Source organism: Sinohyriopsis cumingii, chromosome 15 (genome assembly GCF_028554795.1).
Source record: "Sinohyriopsis cumingii isolate HCF-2022 chromosome 15, ASM2855479v2, whole genome shotgun sequence".
In the NCBI taxonomy this organism is placed as follows: Eukaryota; Metazoa; Mollusca; class Bivalvia; order Unionida; family Unionidae; genus Sinohyriopsis; species Sinohyriopsis cumingii.
The window spans coordinates 29,168,581-29,189,163 of record NC_142975.1 but is presented as its reverse complement, the minus strand read 5'-3'; the positions used below and the strand labels follow the sequence as shown (position 1 = coordinate 29,189,163).

The window sequence follows — 20,583 nt, the reverse complement described above, 5'->3', positions numbered from 1 at the left end:
CTGTTATAATGTTAGTCGCTGACCACCCAACCTTTCTCCAAATCGCTATATCCATTTACCTATAGTTTTAAATTCATTTGTAACAAGTCACAGTGAAAGTGATGCAGCACCCATGTTCTTCTTGTGTTTCCCAGCTTTTATTTTTCAAATCTTGTCAGGTAAAGAATTATTTATATTCAGAAAAACATCAAAGAGTTGTTATTGGATTCTGTCAAATCAATTTATTATATTTTCTAAATAAAATATAAACCCACCATTTTTATTTTGTTTTCAAGGCATGCAGTGTGTAATGCCTTCCAGATCAGTGTTGACATTATAGTTACTTTGCACATGGCTCTGTTTATAGAAGTTAGTATAAAGTAGTTCTTCATACAGTTTAAAAAGAAAGAAACACAACAGTCTGATCACATGATTATGTTCTGACCAATAGAAATCTTTACTACTTTTAAGAATGGATGCAATTGCAATTATATGTTTGTAAATCTCCAATCCAGAAATACTCTCAATTATTATGTCCTAAGGAATAATGTCAGTATGAATTTACCTAATACATCAAATGACCTCGTATCTTGTACAAACAGAATTGTAATACTGTTTTTGTACGACTGTAGCAAGGAAAAATGAACAAAGAAATGTATAACTTACCCCCAGCTGTAAATCCAGCTTCAGTAATCCAAGGAACATGAACGTATTTTTGCAAAAAACCTGTAGAATGGCATTCGCACCCACGGTCCTAAATATGAGGTTACCAGAATCATGGTAATTCTTGGCGATGAGACCACCCAACACAAAAATGACAGGACTGAGGACAGACGCTATGATTAGACGTGACTGGTCATGAAAGAGAAGAAGAAAAAAAGGAGAAGAAAATTCATCTCATCGATAAGTGATACTAGGAGCAAACATTGCACACTCATCTTCCCAAGCCAAGGTTCTGATATGATAACCTTAGCGGATCAAGCAGATATTTTAGTGCTTTGTCATAGTGATACCTATTGGATTCATGAGTTGCCTCCCTTAGTACATAATACCAACTAACCAACAGCGTGTAACAGCGGTACATTGCACATCAGCCGGAGGCAAATGACTAAAAAATTATAATTTGTAAGTTTAACATCAAAAGTATGACTACATACCAGTGGGAGCCATTGTTAGGGTATTTGAGTGAAAAGTGTTTGTACAAAACACGGACCATCAGTGGAAAATTGCTTATTAATATCAGTCCATTCAAGTTAGGCACTCCCCTTGTCTCGATCATGTAGGAACAGTGTTCAAATCTGAACAACTTAAGTTTGATTAGATATGATAGCTTCCTGCCGCATCCTATGAAATTCACAGACCCAAAGCACAGAAATATCCGCTCGATATGACAAGGTGTAGATAGGGTTATCATATCGGAATCTTGGCTAGCAGATATGTTGCAGAGCAGCAATATCACAAATAAGCCATATTTATTGATCGTTTATAATTAATCTGGTATGAAAGCAAATTATTTTTGATATGGTTTGAAAAAATATGTTTAAAATATTTTTAATCACTGACTCTACTCGATTACATAAACACGACAAAATCCTTATTCAAGCACAATACAAAAAAAAAGATTCCTTCTTGAATTAAAACTTGTAATTTACAAGTTGTGAAAAAGCTAAGCTTTGTGTTTGGCTGCATAAATAACTGTCTTTACCCTAAATAAATTTTCTTGTTGCTCAAAACAAATTAAAAATGAATTAGTAGATGAATAATTAGTAGATGAATAATTAATAAATGAGATGAACATTCAGAGCATGCATCATACGATTCAAAAGATGACGAATAAATCACATTTATATATCATGACTTTCATCTTGCTGAAGTTGGTTTTCTATTAATAAAAGTAATATTCTATTTCTTTACCAGTTTGAAAGGTCCTTTATCGCTAATGGCGTAGTTGACAATTAGGTACAGCCATACAATAATCACTCCAATTATGAATATCATCAATTCATAAGGCTTCTCAAAAACAATTCCGGTGGAGATATAATAAGAACAGAACACTGTAAAAGTAAAAGTCATGACAAAAGTATTAAAGTAGTTAAAACAAAGTCATTGGAATGGATATATATATATATATATATATATATATATATATATATATATATATATATATATATATATATATATATATATATATATATATATATATATATTCAGGCCCGGCCCTAGGATATGCAGGGCCTAAGGTAGCAAGCGACTAGGGCCAGGTCTATATATATTTTAACATTTCTTAGTGGCGGAAAATTTCAATCAGTCATGAATCTCAAATTTAATTTGTTTGGTAAACATACAAAAGAAAAAAATATTGAATGAATAAAAAAACGTGTGCGGTATCTCATAGTTTAACATACAAAGCTATTTGTTATTAAGAAGAGCGTATTTATACTGCATTTGTTAAAAAATAAAGCAAACATACTTTGTAAAAATGTTTCTTTCAGCTGGGGCCAATACTTTATGATCAGTGATTTAAAAAGGTGTGCAAATAGTTACATTTTGTTTATATTATTGCCATGTCTCTACTATGTTTAATGTCACACAAAATATAAAGTATACAGGCACAAGTATACATGTAGTTGGAAAAGAAAACAATCAACTTAATTATTGTGAAATGCAACAATAGTCTATTAACATACGTATGTTGAAAAGAAGAACCAGGGTGAATGTGAAGTCTGGCGAGGATTTATCTACAACCACCATCCGTTGTATAGTCAGACCCAGACAGGCCACGAGGGACACGCCAGACACCACCATAAAAACAATCTCCTTCTTGTTCAAATCGCTGAACTTACGACCCTGCCAAAAAAGTATGTCATTATACACTTTCTTTTCATTGTAAAAACAAATCATTAGGTTATTGATACTTACTACTTATTCTTTCAAGCACTCTCTCCTTATCGTCATGGATATACACGTTGGGTTATCGCCCTTTGCCATATAATGCTGTCAGTGTGGTAGTCAAAAGACACCTGGTGAATGCCATGCACCTGATAACTGCTTCACACTAAGTTTTATACCGCATTTGCCGCGATTTTTTATCTATATGGGCTTTACGTTGTTGGAAAAATTAAGGAATTTGTTACTTGCAGTGATACAGTATAGGGCTGACGATGCTGCAAGTTGGCATGTGGGCCAAATGTCACAATAATATGAATTTTAAATCTACCTCATTCCATTCCATTGTCAAGATTAACAGTGATACGAAAAATATAGAAGGAAATTTAGGAACCTTAATAAAACTGAGACCCACCATAGTATCTAAAGCTGGCCACTGATAGAGCAGATTAAAAAATAAGTTCTGGTTCTGCGATTCCCAAAACAGCTGCCACAGCTTCGAAAGTAACATGCAAATAAATGAATGAAATGAACTAATCGAACAGCTAGAAACATGACACAGAATCTAGTGTGGGTAAAATGAACTGTACAGCTGCTAACATACTAGAGCATGATAGATGATATAGTGTCAGCAAAAGAGACATGAAAACAAAACAAAATGCAAAAGTTAATCATATGGCTAGCACATTTTAAGGATCACTCACAACCTAGTGTGTGCAAAAACTGAAAATAATGTTTGATCCCTGATCCTAGAAACCAAATCTGCTATATGAAAGTTTTCTCCTCCACCACATCCCTAGGTGCAGTTTTTATTTTTTATATTTACAAAAACAGAGACAGAAGCTTTCAATACTAAACCTGAAAGTGGGAAAACTTTAAGCCAAAAATAAATAGTAAAACTTTGTGCATACCAAAGAAATTGGTTATGAAATATATATTGAAATTTCCTAAATTAAATAAAATAAATTTGTGTAAATACAGTGTTCTATTTTAATCGAAATGATTAAAATATTTACTGAAATATTTTTGCACAAACGAACCGCCACAAAAAAGTATATACTGATAAAAGTAAATCAATGATGAAGAATTCAAAAACAGATTTACCAATTTCAAGGAAAATTAGAGAAGACTTACAGGCCCCAGTTATATTTCTCCAAACAAGAAGTGCATTCAGTATTTCCCCTGATATCTTATTATCTCTTCATTTATGTTGTACTCGTTGATTTAAACAGATTCTTTATAGTTTATTATCTTTTACTATCGCTTTGGTCATGGTAGATATAACTATTTCATTAAGTTTAAAAATTTTCTACATTTCAAGTTTTGCAAGCACTAACACTCTGCAAACTCTGCATGTATTAAATGGCCCATGATGGACTTGGTAATGTTTGTTCCTTTGCGGCATCTCCATTCATGTTGTGGTGGAATTTTACAAATGGTGCAGACTAAGTTCAACTTATATTTGTGAATGTTATTTGAATTGAGTGTATCACAATCTGATATTTTACATTCAGACATTTTTCGCAACTGGAAAAAATTGAAAGTTGCCTGCCAATTATGATACCTCCTTAACACTGTTTTATATTAAAAAAAAGCCTGTATGAAATCCCACAAGCAGCTACTGCCATCAACACTGTCCAGTTAAACTGATTCTGCTAAAACTTCATGACACGATTACCATGATTAAAGTATAGTTACTAAAACTATTCGGTGGGTTTCATCGTAGTAAATATATCTCTCGTTTTTCAATTATCAACATTCAATGCAGAGCTGAACTGAGTTGCAGGGCGAGAGCAAAGTGCTATACCTGTTTAAGGCTTTTAATTTCCTGTCCATTATATAAAATGCCGAAATTAGTGTGGGATTAGTGTTTTGTGGGATATATTGTCTGCATTTACTGTTTGTCCACATATTCATGCTCAAATTTTAATCTAGTTTTTTCTTTCTTTCTATAATCTCTTCATTTCCCCAGTCTTTATACCAGAATTATGTTGTTTCTTTAACACAGTATTTGCATCGCTTGTACTTCCTATTTTGTTTTGCCATTTCCTCTATCCAGTTTCAGCTGTTAGATTTTGTAACATGTGACAACCACTGTGTTTCATTGAGGAAGCGTCTCGGAATATCATAATTTCATTTTATTTTAGTAGTTTAATTTAAATTACTACTTACAAAATTTCTGTAAAAATTGAATGTTAAAACTATGCAATGATCTGCACTATAAAGTGTGTACTGATTTTTACTGCATCCAGATGGTACAAAATGTCTTCCCATATTAACTGATTATGGTTCACTTCCTTATAATTCTTTAGGATTGGAAGTAAAACTGCACAATGTTTGTTGTGGGCAATGCATGATATACTGAGTGTTTGCATGAATAATTCTTAAACCTTCCTTGAAATTATTGGAAAGCAAGTTCATATATCCTCATGATTCCATCAATGTCTGAACATTGTTGGAATGAAGTTCAAATACCCTCATAATTGCATCAATGTCTGAACATAATTGGAAAGACGTTCTTTTCGGGGTATTCCCGGGTTCTTCCACCACCATTAATAATCGCCGCCGTGGTATAGCCTATCATGTGCAGAAAATGTATCAATGTCTGAACATCATTGGAAAGATGTTCAAATACCCTCATGATTGCATCAATGTCTGAACATCATTGGAAAGAAGTTCAAATACCATCATGATTGTATCAATGTCTGAACATCATTGGAAAGACGTTCAAATACCATCATGATTGTATCAATGTCTGAACATTGTTGGAAAGAAGTACAAATACCCTCATGATTCGATCAATGTCTGAACATCATTGGAAAGAAGTTCAAATACCCTCATGATTCCATCAATGTCTGAACATCATTGGAAAGAAGTTCAAATACCCTCATGATTCCATCAATGTCTGAACATCATTGGAAAGAAGTTCAAATACCCTCATGATTCCATCAATGTCTGAACATTGTTGGAAAGAAGTTCAAATACCATCATGATTCCATCAATGTCTGAACATCATTGGAAAGAAGTTCAAATACCCTCATGATTCGATCAATGTCTGAACATCATTGGAAAGAAGTTCAAATACCCTCATGATTCCATCAATGTCTGAACATCATTGGAAAGAAGTTCAAATACCCTCATGATTCCATCAATGTCTGAACATCATTGGAAAGACGTTCAAATACCCTCATGATTCGATCAATGTCTGAACATCATTGGAAAGAAGTTCAAATACCATCATGATTCCATCAATGTCTGAACATCATTGGAAAGACGTTCAAATACCCTCATGATTCGATCAATGTCTGAACATCATTGGAAAGAAGTTCAAATACCATCATGATTCCATCAATGTCTGAACATCATTGGAAAGAAGTTCAAATACCCTCATGATTCCATCAATGTCTGAACATCATTGGAAAGAAGTTCAAATACCCTCATGATTCCATCAATGTCTGAACATCATTGGAAAGAAGTTCAAATACCCTCATGATTCGATCAATGTCTGAACATCATTGGAAAGAAGTTCAAATACCATCATGATTCCATCAATGTCTGAACATCATTGGAAAGACGTTCAAATACCATCATGATTCCATCAATGTCTGAACATCATTGGAAAGAAGTTCAAATACCCTCATGATTCCATCAATGTCTGAACATCATTGGAAAGACGTTCAAATATCATCATGATTGCATCAATGTCTGAACATCATTGGAAAGACGTTCAAATACCATCATGATTCCATCAATGTCTGAACATCATTGGAAAGAAGTTCAAATACCCTCATGATTCCATCAATGTCTGAACATCATTGGAAAGACGTTCAAATACCATCATGATTGCATAATGTCTGAACATCATTGGAAAGATGTTCAAATACCATCACGATTGCATAATGTATATGTACTTTCATTACCCTTTATCTTTATCAGCATGTAGTCTTTACCACTGCATTTGATTTTCAGGTTTTGTGATGTAACTGCAATCCACATATCATATTTGCAAATAATATCTGACAAGTTTATTTCTTCGGTGATGTCATTCATTGGCACTGCAATCACGTTTTCATGATTTTCATGTGTACCAGTTTGATGTTTAATTGCTATGTTTTTAATATACTTCTTCTTAAAATGTAGTTTTGTGATCAATGCCGATTTGCATGACATGCATGTTTTATCTTATTTTCTAGTGTGCGTTCTCACGCACCTGTTACACTATTGGAATTTATTATCTTTCAGAAATTCAAAGTTTTCATGGTACTTAATACTGTTGTCTAAATGATATGCTTCTAATTTTATTTCAATGGAATCATATTTTCTGCAACTTCAAAACCACTAAACGATTCATCGTATCCTTTCCTTTTCATAAACATGTACAGTACATATTATCTTAAGATGTTATGATCTTCACAATCTGTTCAACTTTTTTTGTCATCTGTTGGTCGTACAGAAATAACTTGTTGTACAACATGCCCTGTAATCTTCTTTTTGAGTCTTCTCTTCCCTTTTTAAGTCTTAAAGTTTATAAATGACCGAATCGGGTAAAATTACTTGCCTGATTTTCCATATTTTCTCTGTAAAGTTAATAAAGTATATATTATCTTAAATTCTTATGATCAGGCGTTTTGGTAATGTGTAGGTAGTTTGTTCTGTTAACCATTCTATGAATTCTTTCAATGTTTTTTATTTTATTTTCCATGGTAAAGTTTTGAAAGCAGCCCTTTTCAGGCTTTTGTAAAGTGCATATAGTTTGTTCTGTTAACCTTTCTATCAATTTATTCAATGTATCTTTTTCTACGTTAAATTGCTTCTTATAATTGATTGTAGTTTATGTAAGTATTCAAACTGTTCAATGTAAGTAAAGATCTGCTAAATACTAGTGTTTTTTGGCCACTTAAAGTAGCATTAAACACCAGGAGAATAATTTTAGCTTGACAAATTGTCTTAAGCATTATCAATATTGACATTCATTTACAACAGGAATTGTCATAGTCAGCAATTTGCAGCTTCTTGTCAACCCTGTAAAATGTCTAAATTATTTCAGATTGATGTTAAATCTTGGCATTCCCACTTCTAATTCACAGATTTATGTCAAATCCTGGCATTTCCACTTCTGATTCACAAAGTGATATCAAATCCTAGCATTTCCACTTCTGATTCAGAGAATGACATCAATTTCTGGGCATTCCCTCTTCTGCTTCAGAGAATGACATCAATTTCTGGGCATTCCCTCTTCTGCTTCTGAGTAATGACATCAATTTCTTGGCATTCCCTCTTCTGCTTCTGAGTAATGACATCAATTTCTTGGCATTTCCACTCCTGATGCAGAGAATGACATCAATTTCTGGGCATTTCCACTCCTGATTCAGAGAATGACATCAATTTCTGGGCATTCCACTTCTGATTCAGAGAATGACATCAATTTCTGGGCATTCCGACTTCTGATTCAGAGAATGACATCAATTTCTGGGCATTCCACTTCTGATTCAGAGAATGACATCAATTTCTGGGCATTCCGACTTCTGATTCAGAGAATGACATCAATTTCTGGGCATTCCACTTCTGATTCAGAGAATGACATCAATTTCTGAGCATTTCCACTTCTGATTCAGAGAATGACATCAATTTCTGGGCATTTCCACTTCTGATTCGAGAATGACATCAATTTCTGGGCATTCCCACTTCTGATTCAAAACACCTAACTCCTATACTGAGCTATCTTGTGCTGTGTTAAGTCAGACTTTGTTTGCCATAAATTCCATCTTTATTTCTGTTGTAGAGTTGTGGTGAATTGACTTTGTAAAGTGTGTGCATTCTTTTTGCTCTACTCTCTGACAAAATATAAAACTGTACATTCACTTATAGCAAATACATTATTTATTCCATCCATATATCGTACAGTTTTAACACTATTGCTATGATGACTGATGCTGCTTATTGCGCTATATATTATGTATTGTTAATCTTCATCGTATCTGAACTTGCATGCATGAAACATTTTATCTGAAATTGATAATTCAACAATTTTATTCTCTGTGTGTGATTTTGTTACATGACTAGCTTTGACCTCTATTTTATCAGATGCCAAAAGAATAAACAGATACACATTATCTCTCTATGCTGACATTGTTCCGTTTATGTTATAAACTCCCAAATCTAGCACAATATAGCTTTTTGCAATTATTAAGGCTGTGCTAAACAATCTTTTTTTTTTTCACTCTATTCAGTGCACAGCGAAGGGTGAGGTAGGTAAGCATCCAAGTGAAGGGCAAGGTAGATAAACATCTAGGTGAATGGTGAGTTGGGTAAGCATCCAAGTGATGGGCTGGATTAGGTAAGCATCCAAGTGAAGGGTGGATTTGGTAATTGGGTGGGTTCGGTAAACATGTAAGTGAAGGGTGAGGTGGATACGCATCCAAGTTAATGGTGGGTTGGGTAAGCAGCCAAGTGAAGGGTGGTTTAGGTAAGCATCCAGGTGAAGGGTGCATTTGGGTAAGCATCCAAATGAAGTATGGGCTGGGCAAGCATCCAAGTGGAGGGTGGGCTGGGTAAGCATCCAAGTGGAATGTGGGCTAGGTAAAAATCCAAGTGAAAGACTGCGTTAGGTAAGCAACCAAATGAACTGTGGGTTTGGGCAGGCATCCAAATGAAGGGCTGAGTTAAGTAAGCATCCAAGTGAATGGTGGGGTTGGGGAAGCATCAAAGGGAAGTGTGGGCTAGGTAAGCATCCAAGTGAAGGGTGGGTTGGGTAAACATCCTAGTGAAGTATGGGTTGGGTAAGCATGTAAGTAAAGTGTGGGGTGGGTAAACATCCATGTAAAGGGCTGAGTTAGGTAAGCATCCAAGTGAAGGGTGGGTTGGGGTAGCATACAAGTGATGGGTGGGTTTGGTAAGCATCCAAGTGAAGGGTGGGTTATGAAAGCATCCAAGTGAAGGTTGGGATGGGTAAACATCCATGTGAAGGATGGGTTAGGTAAGCATCCAAGTGAAGGGCTGAGTTAGGTAAACATCCAAGTGAAGGGCTGGGTTAGGTAATCATCCAAGTGAAGGGCTGGGTTAGGCAAGCATTCAAGTGAATGGTGGGTTGGGTAAGCATCCAAGTAAAGGGTGGATTGGGTAAGTATCCAAAGTGAAGGGGTGGACTGTGCTAGCATCCAAGTGAAGAAGTAGACTGAATAAGCATCAAAGTGAAGAGGTGGATTGGGTAAGCATCCAATTCAAGGGGTGTGTTGGGTAAGCATCCAAGTGAAAGGATGGGTTGGGTAAGCAGTTCAATATAAAGAATGGAATAACAAGGGAAGATAAGCATCATGGTATGGCCGCTCAAAAGGAATTGGAGGAACTCGTATATGGCATTCCACGACTGTTGTTCACAATCTCTAGTGGGTTATAGTTGTGATGACATAATCAAGAAGAAAGAAACAAAACTAACAAAAGTAAAGTTTAATAAACAATGAGCAACAAAGAGCAATACAAATACAGTGCGGAAGCACTATAAACAGCAACTGCTCTGGTGGCCTAGTGGTTAGAGCGTCTTTCTCTGATGCGGAGGGTCATTGGTTTGAACACCGGCTGAGTCATATCACAGACGTATAAAAACAGTACTAACAGCTGACTCGCTTGGCGCTCAGCATTAAGAGGTTAGTGTTGTGTGTTCATTAGTACTTTCAGGACTGGACTATTGTAACTCAATTCTGTCTGGCTCATCTCAATATCTACTCCAGAAACTCGGATCATACTTAGAGTACCACGATCAGAGCACACCACCCCGCTGCTCTGTACCCTACACTGACTATCCATTCGATCCAGAATCAAACACAAAATTTGTTCTCTGTGCTACGTTTCACTGACAGTCTCCAGTCCAACATATCTATCCGACCTCACCCATGTGTAGACACCAGCAAGATAATTATGCTCCTCTTCTGACAATCGTATACTCATTATTCCCACTATGAAAACGAAGTCATATGGACAATGTTATTTTGCATACCAGGGCCCAGCAATGTGGAATGAATTGCCCACTGAACTTAGACACAAAGACACAGTGATCCCATTCAAGATTGCTCTTAAAACACACTTATTTTGACTGCAAGAACAAAGTTAAAGACCTAATAATGTTTCCTACCTTAAACATTTTCCACATGTTTTTTATGTTTTCTAATTTCGTGGTGTTTGTTTTTGTAATCATATCATTATATATGTTTTTTTATGTTATAGGTGTAGTCTAATGTTGTAAAGCACTTAGAGCTTCTAAAGATTAGGCACTATACAAAGTCCTCATTATTATTATTATTATTATTATTAGGTCTGGTCGGCCTGGTGTCAGGATAACGTGACTGGGTGGTACATGATGCCCCAGTGCTAGACAACACTGTAAACTGCCACACTGTAGACATCGGAGCGATATTACTGAAAAATTGTTAAAGCCACGTTAGAAGATCCTAATCACACACACACACACACAACAAAAAGCAAGCAAAGTATCAACGTAGACTACACCACCTTGGAAAACAATATGGACGATACTGTCTTCAGATAATTTAAAACATTTTTACTCACCCAGAACTTATTTGTGAATATCAGAGCTCGGTTCCACGAAACCTATCGATTAGTTTTTATTCTATTTTTTACAGTTCTTAGCAGAAAAACACTGGTTTAAAAGAAGCATTTCTCTTCAAAAACCTGATAACTCTTATCAAAATTAATGAAATCTTTTTCTAATACAATCTGATACCAACTAAATGAGAATATACGAAAACACACATTGACAACAAAATTGTCACCTTTGTTAAGCCCCATCTATAAAGTCATGAATACGTTATAATCTACCTGTCTGGGAATATTACCACGCCGTTGTGTTTGATCTCTTAACATTTCCATGGGGTTAGTGTTGAACTCTTACGCAAGGTTACCATGATGAGCCAGAGATCGGAGAAGGCGACGACCGCTCGCGTCACTAAATAAAAGTTTGCTGATATCACACCTATATGTTAAATGTTGGTTCCATGATCAAAAGACAAGTCCACAGGTGAACGGGGCATGTTCTTATCCGTCCCCACATTGACAGACAGCCAAACATTATAATTATGAAAGGCATAACTAATAAAAACAATAGCAAATACACAATTACAAGTAGGGCAGGAGGGCCTCCCCAAATGGTCTGAAAAGTTCAACCGGAGAGAGCACCCTCAAAAAAAAATTTTGCGGGAAAACTTACAGGTAGATTCTAAGGAAAGACAAAGCTTTGAAAAGGTCAGTAAGCTATTTACTCGATTTTGCAGAATATTATGGCATCGTAATTGTAATTATTTGTAGTATGTACACTTAATTACTAGGATCATTATGCATGTAGAATTACCTTTGTAGTGTTTCATTTACATGCATATTTGAAAAATGGTCTTGAGACTTACGTAGAGAATTATTAGATGCCAGGCGGAATTATGTAGATTGTTAGCTTCTGGTCAGAATTAATTTTGTAATTCGCTATTAGGTTACTTCATAGTAAACTTTTACATTTATTACTGCGTTATGTTAGAACTTACACATGCTTGAATTGTGAATTTAGGAATGGTTGAAGTGTGTAAGATTAGTTAATATGGACGTATGCATGTATCAGAGTATGGATGTTTGAGTATTTGCGTACATTGTTATGAGTCGTAAGGTAAAGAAATGCGTCTGATTATTGTGATCTTATTTAGTATAACCAAATTAAGAATATTTACTGATGTGACGGAATTTATTGATGTATGTATACAAAGTAATTGATACCATGCTGTATTATGACATTTGTTTTACCATACAAGAACATATGGGTATCTCGATGTGAATGAACGCGTGACCAAGAAATTTAATAGCTGTTATCTGATGAGAGGCCGTGTGTAGTGTGAGATGAGAGAGCTAAGGAAAAACCCTAACGTCATTTTGTTGTCACAGGAAGCTTTTTAAGGAGTAACAGAATTTCCGGTTCCAATGAGTCCCGAGTCTTCAAGAGTTGGAGACAGAAGTAAGAATAGCCGAAACAGCCAAAGTCGACAGAAATGCAGTCGTGGAGGAGAAAGAGGAGGAAGAGAAGAAGGAATTTAGAAAAAATCGAGGAGGAGAAGGAATTTAGAGAAAGGTCAGAGATAATGAGAAGGAATTGGGAGAAACAGGAGAGAGAAAGGATACAAGTGATGAGTAGAAATACAAGGACAGTGTCACGTTTGCCTGCCCCCGATTACGTAAGTCAGGAACAAAGGAATGGGTTAGCGCAATGAGTATGTCGACCCTGCATTGTTGTGGCGATTCGCGTTTGTACAAGAGCTGCTCCGTTAGATGTTTAAACTCACATCTAGACGTTGAAAGCTTTGAACAAAAGACCCTCGATGCTATTGTAAATCTCCCCGCTTTGACAGATGGCCTGAGGCTCATCTGTTAAGCTCAACCGACTGGGGTAGAATTGATATCCAATCAGAACTGAGGAAGGGTAGGGCCATCAATTCGAACTAGAATTTAACAGTCATTTGGGCTGGGAATGAATTAGTCATTGTGAAGCATCATGCTGACAAGTTGTAGCAATAACTCAGGGAGCCACTCGTGATTTGGCGGGAAAAACCTTTGTACATTCAAGGACAGAAAGCTTCGTAAAGGAAGCTTTTGGGGACAGAACTACCGGGTAGTCAAGTCCCGAGTCTCAGAGAGACAGGATAGAAGTAGGCCGAGAACATGCCTCGTTGCTGGAGAAAGAGAAAGAGAAGGAGGAGGAGAAAAGGAGACAAAAGGGCAAGAGGATAGGAATAATCGGAGTACGGAGAACGCCGGAAGGGGGGAAAGGAATTGGCAGAGTAAACACAGATGAGTAGAAACCAAGTACAGGGGAAAGCCATCTCACACTATAATCATGTGATGAAATAGGTTGTCACATGGTCGAGAGGAAGAAGATTGGTTGAAAAATTAATATCGTTTAATTTGTATTAAATTGTTATTCTTTTGGATTTCACCTTTGTGTTCTTAATAATTTAATTGACGGTATTGCTGACTGGGGGCTCGGAGCTTTACCTCTCTCTATCACTAATTTCACTTCCTACAAAAACGAGCCAGGGTGGGAATTCCATAGTAATTCAAATAAATATTGGGAGCACCCCACCCCAACGCATCACAGTGGGTCACATAGAACTTCACAGACAGCTTTGAAAAGGTCAGTAAGCTATTTACTCGATTTTGCAGAATATTATGGCATCGTAATTGTAATCCATAACAATCGTCACACAGATCAACTTCTATCATGGTTCCCACGCTTTTCTAAAGATACATTTCCAGGTCATTTCCAGGGTTTTTTCCAGGTTGAAATTACTTTTTTCAAGGTTCACATATGACCATTACTGAATGGAATTAAAGAACATTTTAAATTATAAAACATGCATTTTCTAAATCGAAAGATGTTTCTCTTTCAAGACTCTCCAAAAACATCGGGGGCCCCGAGTGGCCGAGTGATCTAAAGCGCTCTCCGTTACGGATCACTGCCATCTCACCTCTGTCTGCGTGGGTTCGAGTATAGGATTAGCCAATGTGAGAAAGCTTGCCAGTAGCTTCTCGTGGGTCGGTGGTTCTTCCCGGGGTTTTCCCGGGTTCTTCCTCCACCATTAATACTGGCCGCCATACATAGCTTATCTTGTGCTGAAAAATGGCGTTAAACCCCACAACAACAACCAAAAACATCGAAGTCCAAAAATATGATCATGTACAAAACCACAAAATGTATCACACGAAACAAGTTTGATTATATTTCTATAATTTAGCATGTAAAGTCATTTCAATGTACAGAATAAACGTTGTAACTTTACTTTGCTGCATTATGTCTCTAAGTGAGAACAACACAATGAACATAAATTATGTTTTGTTTCCTTTCAAACCTTTAATTCTAATGAATTCTATAGCCTATTTATATGCATTTTATAGAAAGTAATATTTTCTATTACATTATGAAAAACAAAATAAACGCAAACAATTAGAATCTTGCTTTGTAACGAAAAGAGTTTAACCCTGAATTTATTTGTACCAATAAAATCCCCAAAAAGATTTTTCAAACAACCTAATCTTCTTAAGAAGATCTGGTCAAAAATCCATCATTTGAAAAACATTTTCAAAAGGGTTGATTTAAATTTTTACAAAACACCTTAAAAATGATATACTGTTGTATAAACAAGGACTGGATTTTCTAATAAACCAACTTGTCTTCTTGTAATTCGTTAAACCAGTCCCCAAACATGTATGGATACAGGAGCATGTATCGTTTTGTAATATATACAATGCTGTCGGACATTTCTGCACACCTAAGTTTTCCGTCTACAATACTGAAGTAAAACGCATACCGAATTCGACCGATTGACGAAAATAAAATACTGTAATGTTTACCATTTGAAAAGAGGCAATTATCACCACAATATTGTGTTCAAAATAATATTAATCTTGGAGACACGGGATACCACCACCGTGTTTTCATGATTCGCGATATGTCGGCCAATTCTGCGCACAGCTTTGAAAAGATGTAATGTTTATCCATTGGGATATAGAAATGAAATACATTACTTTGGACTATTTCTGTCAGAAGTTCAGTCGAGTAATTTGAAAAGGTTTATAGCTAGTTTTACAAAATTCAACGTAACAATGTCAATAAATGGCAAGCGATATTAAGCCCACTAAACCGATCTTGTAAAAAAAAATAGTTATTATGTGCAAGAGAAACAACAATGAATAGGGTGTACTGTGTTTACAATGTCTTGTTTATGGGGGCAAAATACAAAATAATTTAGAGACAGACTATATGCCGGGAAATTTTGTTAGAATCCCGTTCTAGTGGCAAGCTGAAATGTTGGGCACCAGACGATTTTGTACGTGTGGGACAACTTCTTGCAATATTGGAAACTTTGATTAAGATGCATATTTTTTTTTTAAAGTATACATTTCCTTCTTTTATAAAATGTAGTTATTTGTATGATTCTAACAGATACATAGTAAATAGGATTTTCTGGGTTACAGGTTCAAGCACAGGAGCCGGACGTTTTATCAATAAAGTACGGCGAAATCTCTGATAACGAAATCACCTTATCGGTAATATAAATGAACACAAGGTGTGCACGCATGATTACAACCTTCCGCTCGATTAGACTTTTCTCTGGCTTCTTTTATCGCTTCAGAATCGCAAGAAGACTGAAAAACTACACGTATACATTCAAAAGTCAGTGACGTACCAACGCATAACTCTCGGACGACCATCGCGTGAATCGAATCCGGCAAATCAACCTTTATTTTCACCATTATTTTCTCAGAAATGGCAAGTATTATAATCGTTATATCGGTAATCCGCAGCCAAACAAGACGAAACTATGGCGTAGATGAAACCTGACCCAGTACTCGCCATTTGCAGTACTAGTCACATGACTTCACAAATCTCATATAATGACATCGGAAGTACAATATTCACGTGATATCAACAACAAACTCCTTTATAATGTTGCTGTACATTAATTAAATTATATTAAATGAAAGTCAGATACTTTTTTGTAAAAACCAGCAATCTGGCCAGTCTGATTCATCAAGCAGAGGACATTTGTCAACGTTGTGGTCACGCGATACAACAATACTCCAAACGTTGTTCTCGGAATATATAAATATGGAGAATTTTGTGTTCTTTCGCGTTTGTATTTTTATTACAACCAGTATACGACTTTCATTTAATATCTTTTCTATATTTTTCTCTACAACATTTGAAAAGGTGGGTTGTTAGATATGTGTACAGTACTCATGCGACTCGCAATGCATATCGCGAGTACCAGGTCATATTTCATCAAGTACGTAGGTTGTTTTTTTTTTTTTTTTGTCTTTCGTCAGATTAAAGACAACGATTTTACTACTCACAATTTCTGAGAAAATAAGTAATTTTCATATCGATTTCATGCATGTCTCATTCGATCTAGCAACGTTTAAAGTTTGATAGGCCAGCCGGTAAGCTGCAACGTTTTGCCACCACCATATTGGCCTCCTGTGATGCTAGATTGGTTTTCATACCCTCCATGTCAGGAAAGATACATATATCGAGCTGACTTTGAAAATAAAAGTCTACTAGACGAATTTAATCCAGTAGGCGTTTGGATGACTAAGCATATATGTTTATTGCAAGCAACCAAAGAATCCATACTGCACCCTCCGAATACTCTGTTAGAACTCGATAAATTTAACTCGCGATCAGTTTAGTTACGACTCAATTACGTGATTGTTTCGGGCGTGAAGTGGTGGCAGAAAATTCCCGGGGTTTTCCCAACTTTCATTACTATTTGCGAAATTCCAAGACCTTTCACGGTCAGGAAAAAATTCCCGGTAGCGTGGGAACCCTGTTCTGTTTTTAAATCACATACACAACGTTGTTTTTTTTATTGTTTTTGTTTTACACAAGATATCATTAAACCCACACGTGTACGCGCGAGTATATGCTTACAGGTTGGTACAATAAATACCTTAATATTTATCTCACCGCTTACTTTCGCAGACATAGCGCTATGACTTCCTTTATATATGTGTGTGTGTGTGTGTGTGTGTGTGTGTGGTTTGTTTAAATGCATGTAGTTTGTGCACAGATAACCCGATCTGTGTGCTTCCGTTTTGAAGCTTGATTTGCCAGCTAAAATGAGAAAACAACGTATTTTTTTTAATAAAAAAAATGCAAACGATAGAATGGGTTGTTGTTGTTGTTGTTGTTGTTTTGGTTTTTTTTTTCTCAAGGCATCCAGCTCAAGCACAATTTAATGTCTGTTCTCAAAGTACCGTATATACATGTTTCAGACATTCCTTAACTCGTGGAATGTTTTATCTGCCGTTAGAGCAAATACTTGTCGGTGATATCACATGTATTGGACTATCCGGAATGGGCGGAACTGGATTATCCAGAAACATGGTATTACTTGAAGAAACCCTATCTCAAGACAGCTTTGATAAAAGTATCTTCTTTGTGCAAATGTATATATGGAGACAAGGTGAAATATGGCAAAAGATTCCGACCCTTAATCAATGCTGAGAAAATGAAATAACAGTACTATTAGGATCTTCCTTTACAATCCTCAGCAATTATAAGCTCTCTGTTAAATGTTTATTGGGAGTTTAGACTGGCTAATTAACATTTCATACTGAATACATTCATATTTTAAAAAGACACACACACAAATACCCATGCTATAATGGTACATTCTTTCCTTGTACAGTATCAACAGTTTTTGTCTCTGTATCAATCCGAACCGCGCCACATTACTTGTGTACAAATGTCTAGTATATAGCGTATGCGGTTATCCGAACACAAAAAGCTTTGCTTCATTAGCTGTGTACAAATATCCAGTAATTAAAAGTGTACGGTGCTATCAAAACACAGAAATCCTTGCCTTATCACGTGTATACATTATAGAGCATCTAGTAATTATAATGCATGGTACTATTCGAACACAGAAAGCCCTGTCTTGTTACGTGTGCACATATCTTAAGTAATCGGAGTTGGGGCACTGCTTACACTAATCAGATCCATTAAAAGTAAACGGATTGTTTGCTGACATACATTTAATTGCCAAAAACAAGACTATTTACAGGATCGATCACCTGCAGTTTTATAAAGAGTTTATAGCAGGACGTTAGCTACTTGATTTTCTTCTCAGCCAGAGTTCTTTTTATTTCCCTTCTCGTTTTCTCGTGATTTTTTTTTTTTTTTTGGGGGGGGGTGCATATCTGAACTCAATTAGTTTGTAAACAATTCTCTTACTCGGATTTGTGAAAGAAGAAGAAGAAAAAAAAATTAATTATATACATCATAATTGGGAAAAAAGATATCTTGAGAACAAAAACAAAACAATTATTCTGGTTGAAAACAACATCACAGCATTCCTACCCCCTATGATTAAATAATAAATCGCAAATTTGCTACTATTAATCTAAGCACACAACTGAGTTTTTGTACTGCGGTGGTGGAAGGCATCGTGTTTGCATGTTCATTCCTCGCAAAGAAAGTGAATCACAAAGTATCACGAACTCATTCTATCACAAATAAGACAAAAGAAAATCAAGAAACTCATTGTGACCGCAAACAATCAACCAACTGTATGAATCTAATAATGTAATGCAGCGGCGGCGCGATGGTTCCATGCGTCAAGACACACACACACACACACCCAATCCCCAAACAACAAGAAGAACAAATTTACCGCAAGTCACAATACCCACTAATTCGAAAAGTGAAGACACGAAATAATCCCTTGTTACACAACGTAAGACATATGACCCGATATTTTGTTTTGGAAGGCTGACGTAGCACTAAAACATAAATAACCTGATACTTCTTACATTGTATGACTACATAATCCCCAGCCCTAGTCTTAGTCACAGGAGCTCGTATCGTTGCTTAAAACTGACCTGTCATACATGTACTGTAGTTATTATATAGAATTTTAAGAAACGATACGAGCCCCTGTGGTCTTAGTGTAGCCCTTTCCAAACGTTTATTTTAAGTAATACATTGAAAATAATCATCAACTGAACATCTAGTCACTAAGCCAACTAAGATATTATCTCAGTAATCTTAAGTCAAGGTTGTAGCATTTTTAATTACATTGTACTGGATACTTAACAGCTGACTTACCTTTCCTAGCACGGTATCTTGAATAGGTGGATCTACGTTGATACCTAGGTCTGCATATGTCACTGCTTGTCCGCCTATTCCCTCCATAACGACACTCGTATCGACGTCTACTTTGCTAACGAAGTAAAGAATCCAATCAAAATAATGAAGGAAGTAATGTTTCCATCCACTTCAGTACACATACAATGCAGTTTAAAGCACGTACATGTCAACTGCTTCACCTTGTTGTTGTTAAATGTAATCCTTCCTTGTATAGAGGTGCACCCTTGCGGTAATCCTATGTAATCATTCGTAACTTCGATGTCAATTACACGGATCGCAACTCAATTGGCCATAGAGCACAATTAATTTTACTATATGTTCTCTACATTTGTTTTTTCAGTACTGACCTTTCCACTGTGTGACAATCAATACAAATCATATGTTAATCTAAAATGCCTTCAAAGATGACCTCACGGTGAAGTTCTCGTCAAAGGTTGACCTGCATTTTTTGAGATGCTGAACTGTCAACAGAGCAGCATGTAAACAGAACACAGATTTCACTTCCGGATCATCACCAAGGCCTTATCACTCACTGTGCACTGTCGCCGAAATACACACGGACAACCACGCCCTGAGCTCATATTCTCAAGAATAAACAATTCCTTTAAATCCCTACCAAACATGCATAAATAGGACTCTTCTATCACAACCAAAATGAGAGAGGAACAAATGTTCTAAAAATAGACTAGAACTACATTCGGGAACTGAACTGGAAGTACTAATTGTGACCCGATTCCAACTGTGTGTCGGATTACCATTCATTATGACTACCTCGACAGTTTTTTAATTAAGGGCTGACCTAGTTATCCTTCAGTTGATAAAATAAAGACAAAAGGTTTGAATTTGATTTTATCAAAGGCTGAATTTCAAGTAAGCTTTAGAATAGTTTTCTCTACATTTTCAGTTACGATAACAAAATAAAACAACACTGAGCAAAATATATTGTAACGGTCACAGTTGACCACCACCCTCCGTTTTGCCGAGAAAAAAAGAAGAGTTTTATATATATACGTTTCCCGCAG

At 36.1% G+C, this 20,583-nt stretch overlaps 1 protein-coding gene across 3 annotated transcripts in view; it reads right to left on the bottom strand.

The window, feature by feature from the left end:
* LOC149781473 (uncharacterized) overlaps positions 1-19,776 on the bottom strand; it is a 63,571-nt gene extending 43,795 nt beyond the window's left edge. Inside the window, exons 1-4 of one of the 3 annotated variants that reach the window (XM_089935561.1) lie at positions 19,520-19,776; positions 2,667-2,826; positions 1,894-2,033; positions 646-831 (exon numbers count right to left, since the gene is read on the bottom strand). In XM_089935561.1, coding sequence (XP_089791687.1) covers positions 646-831; positions 1,894-2,033; positions 2,667-2,826; positions 19,520-19,606 — 573 coding nt within the window. In that variant the 5' untranslated portion in view covers positions 19,607-19,776. The remainder of the gene's footprint in view (positions 1-645; positions 832-1,893; positions 2,034-2,666; positions 2,827-19,519) is intronic. The other 2 variants (XM_089935560.1, XM_089935559.1) reach the window with 2 other exon arrangements.
* Between the last annotated feature and the right edge of the window lie 807 nt (positions 19,777-20,583).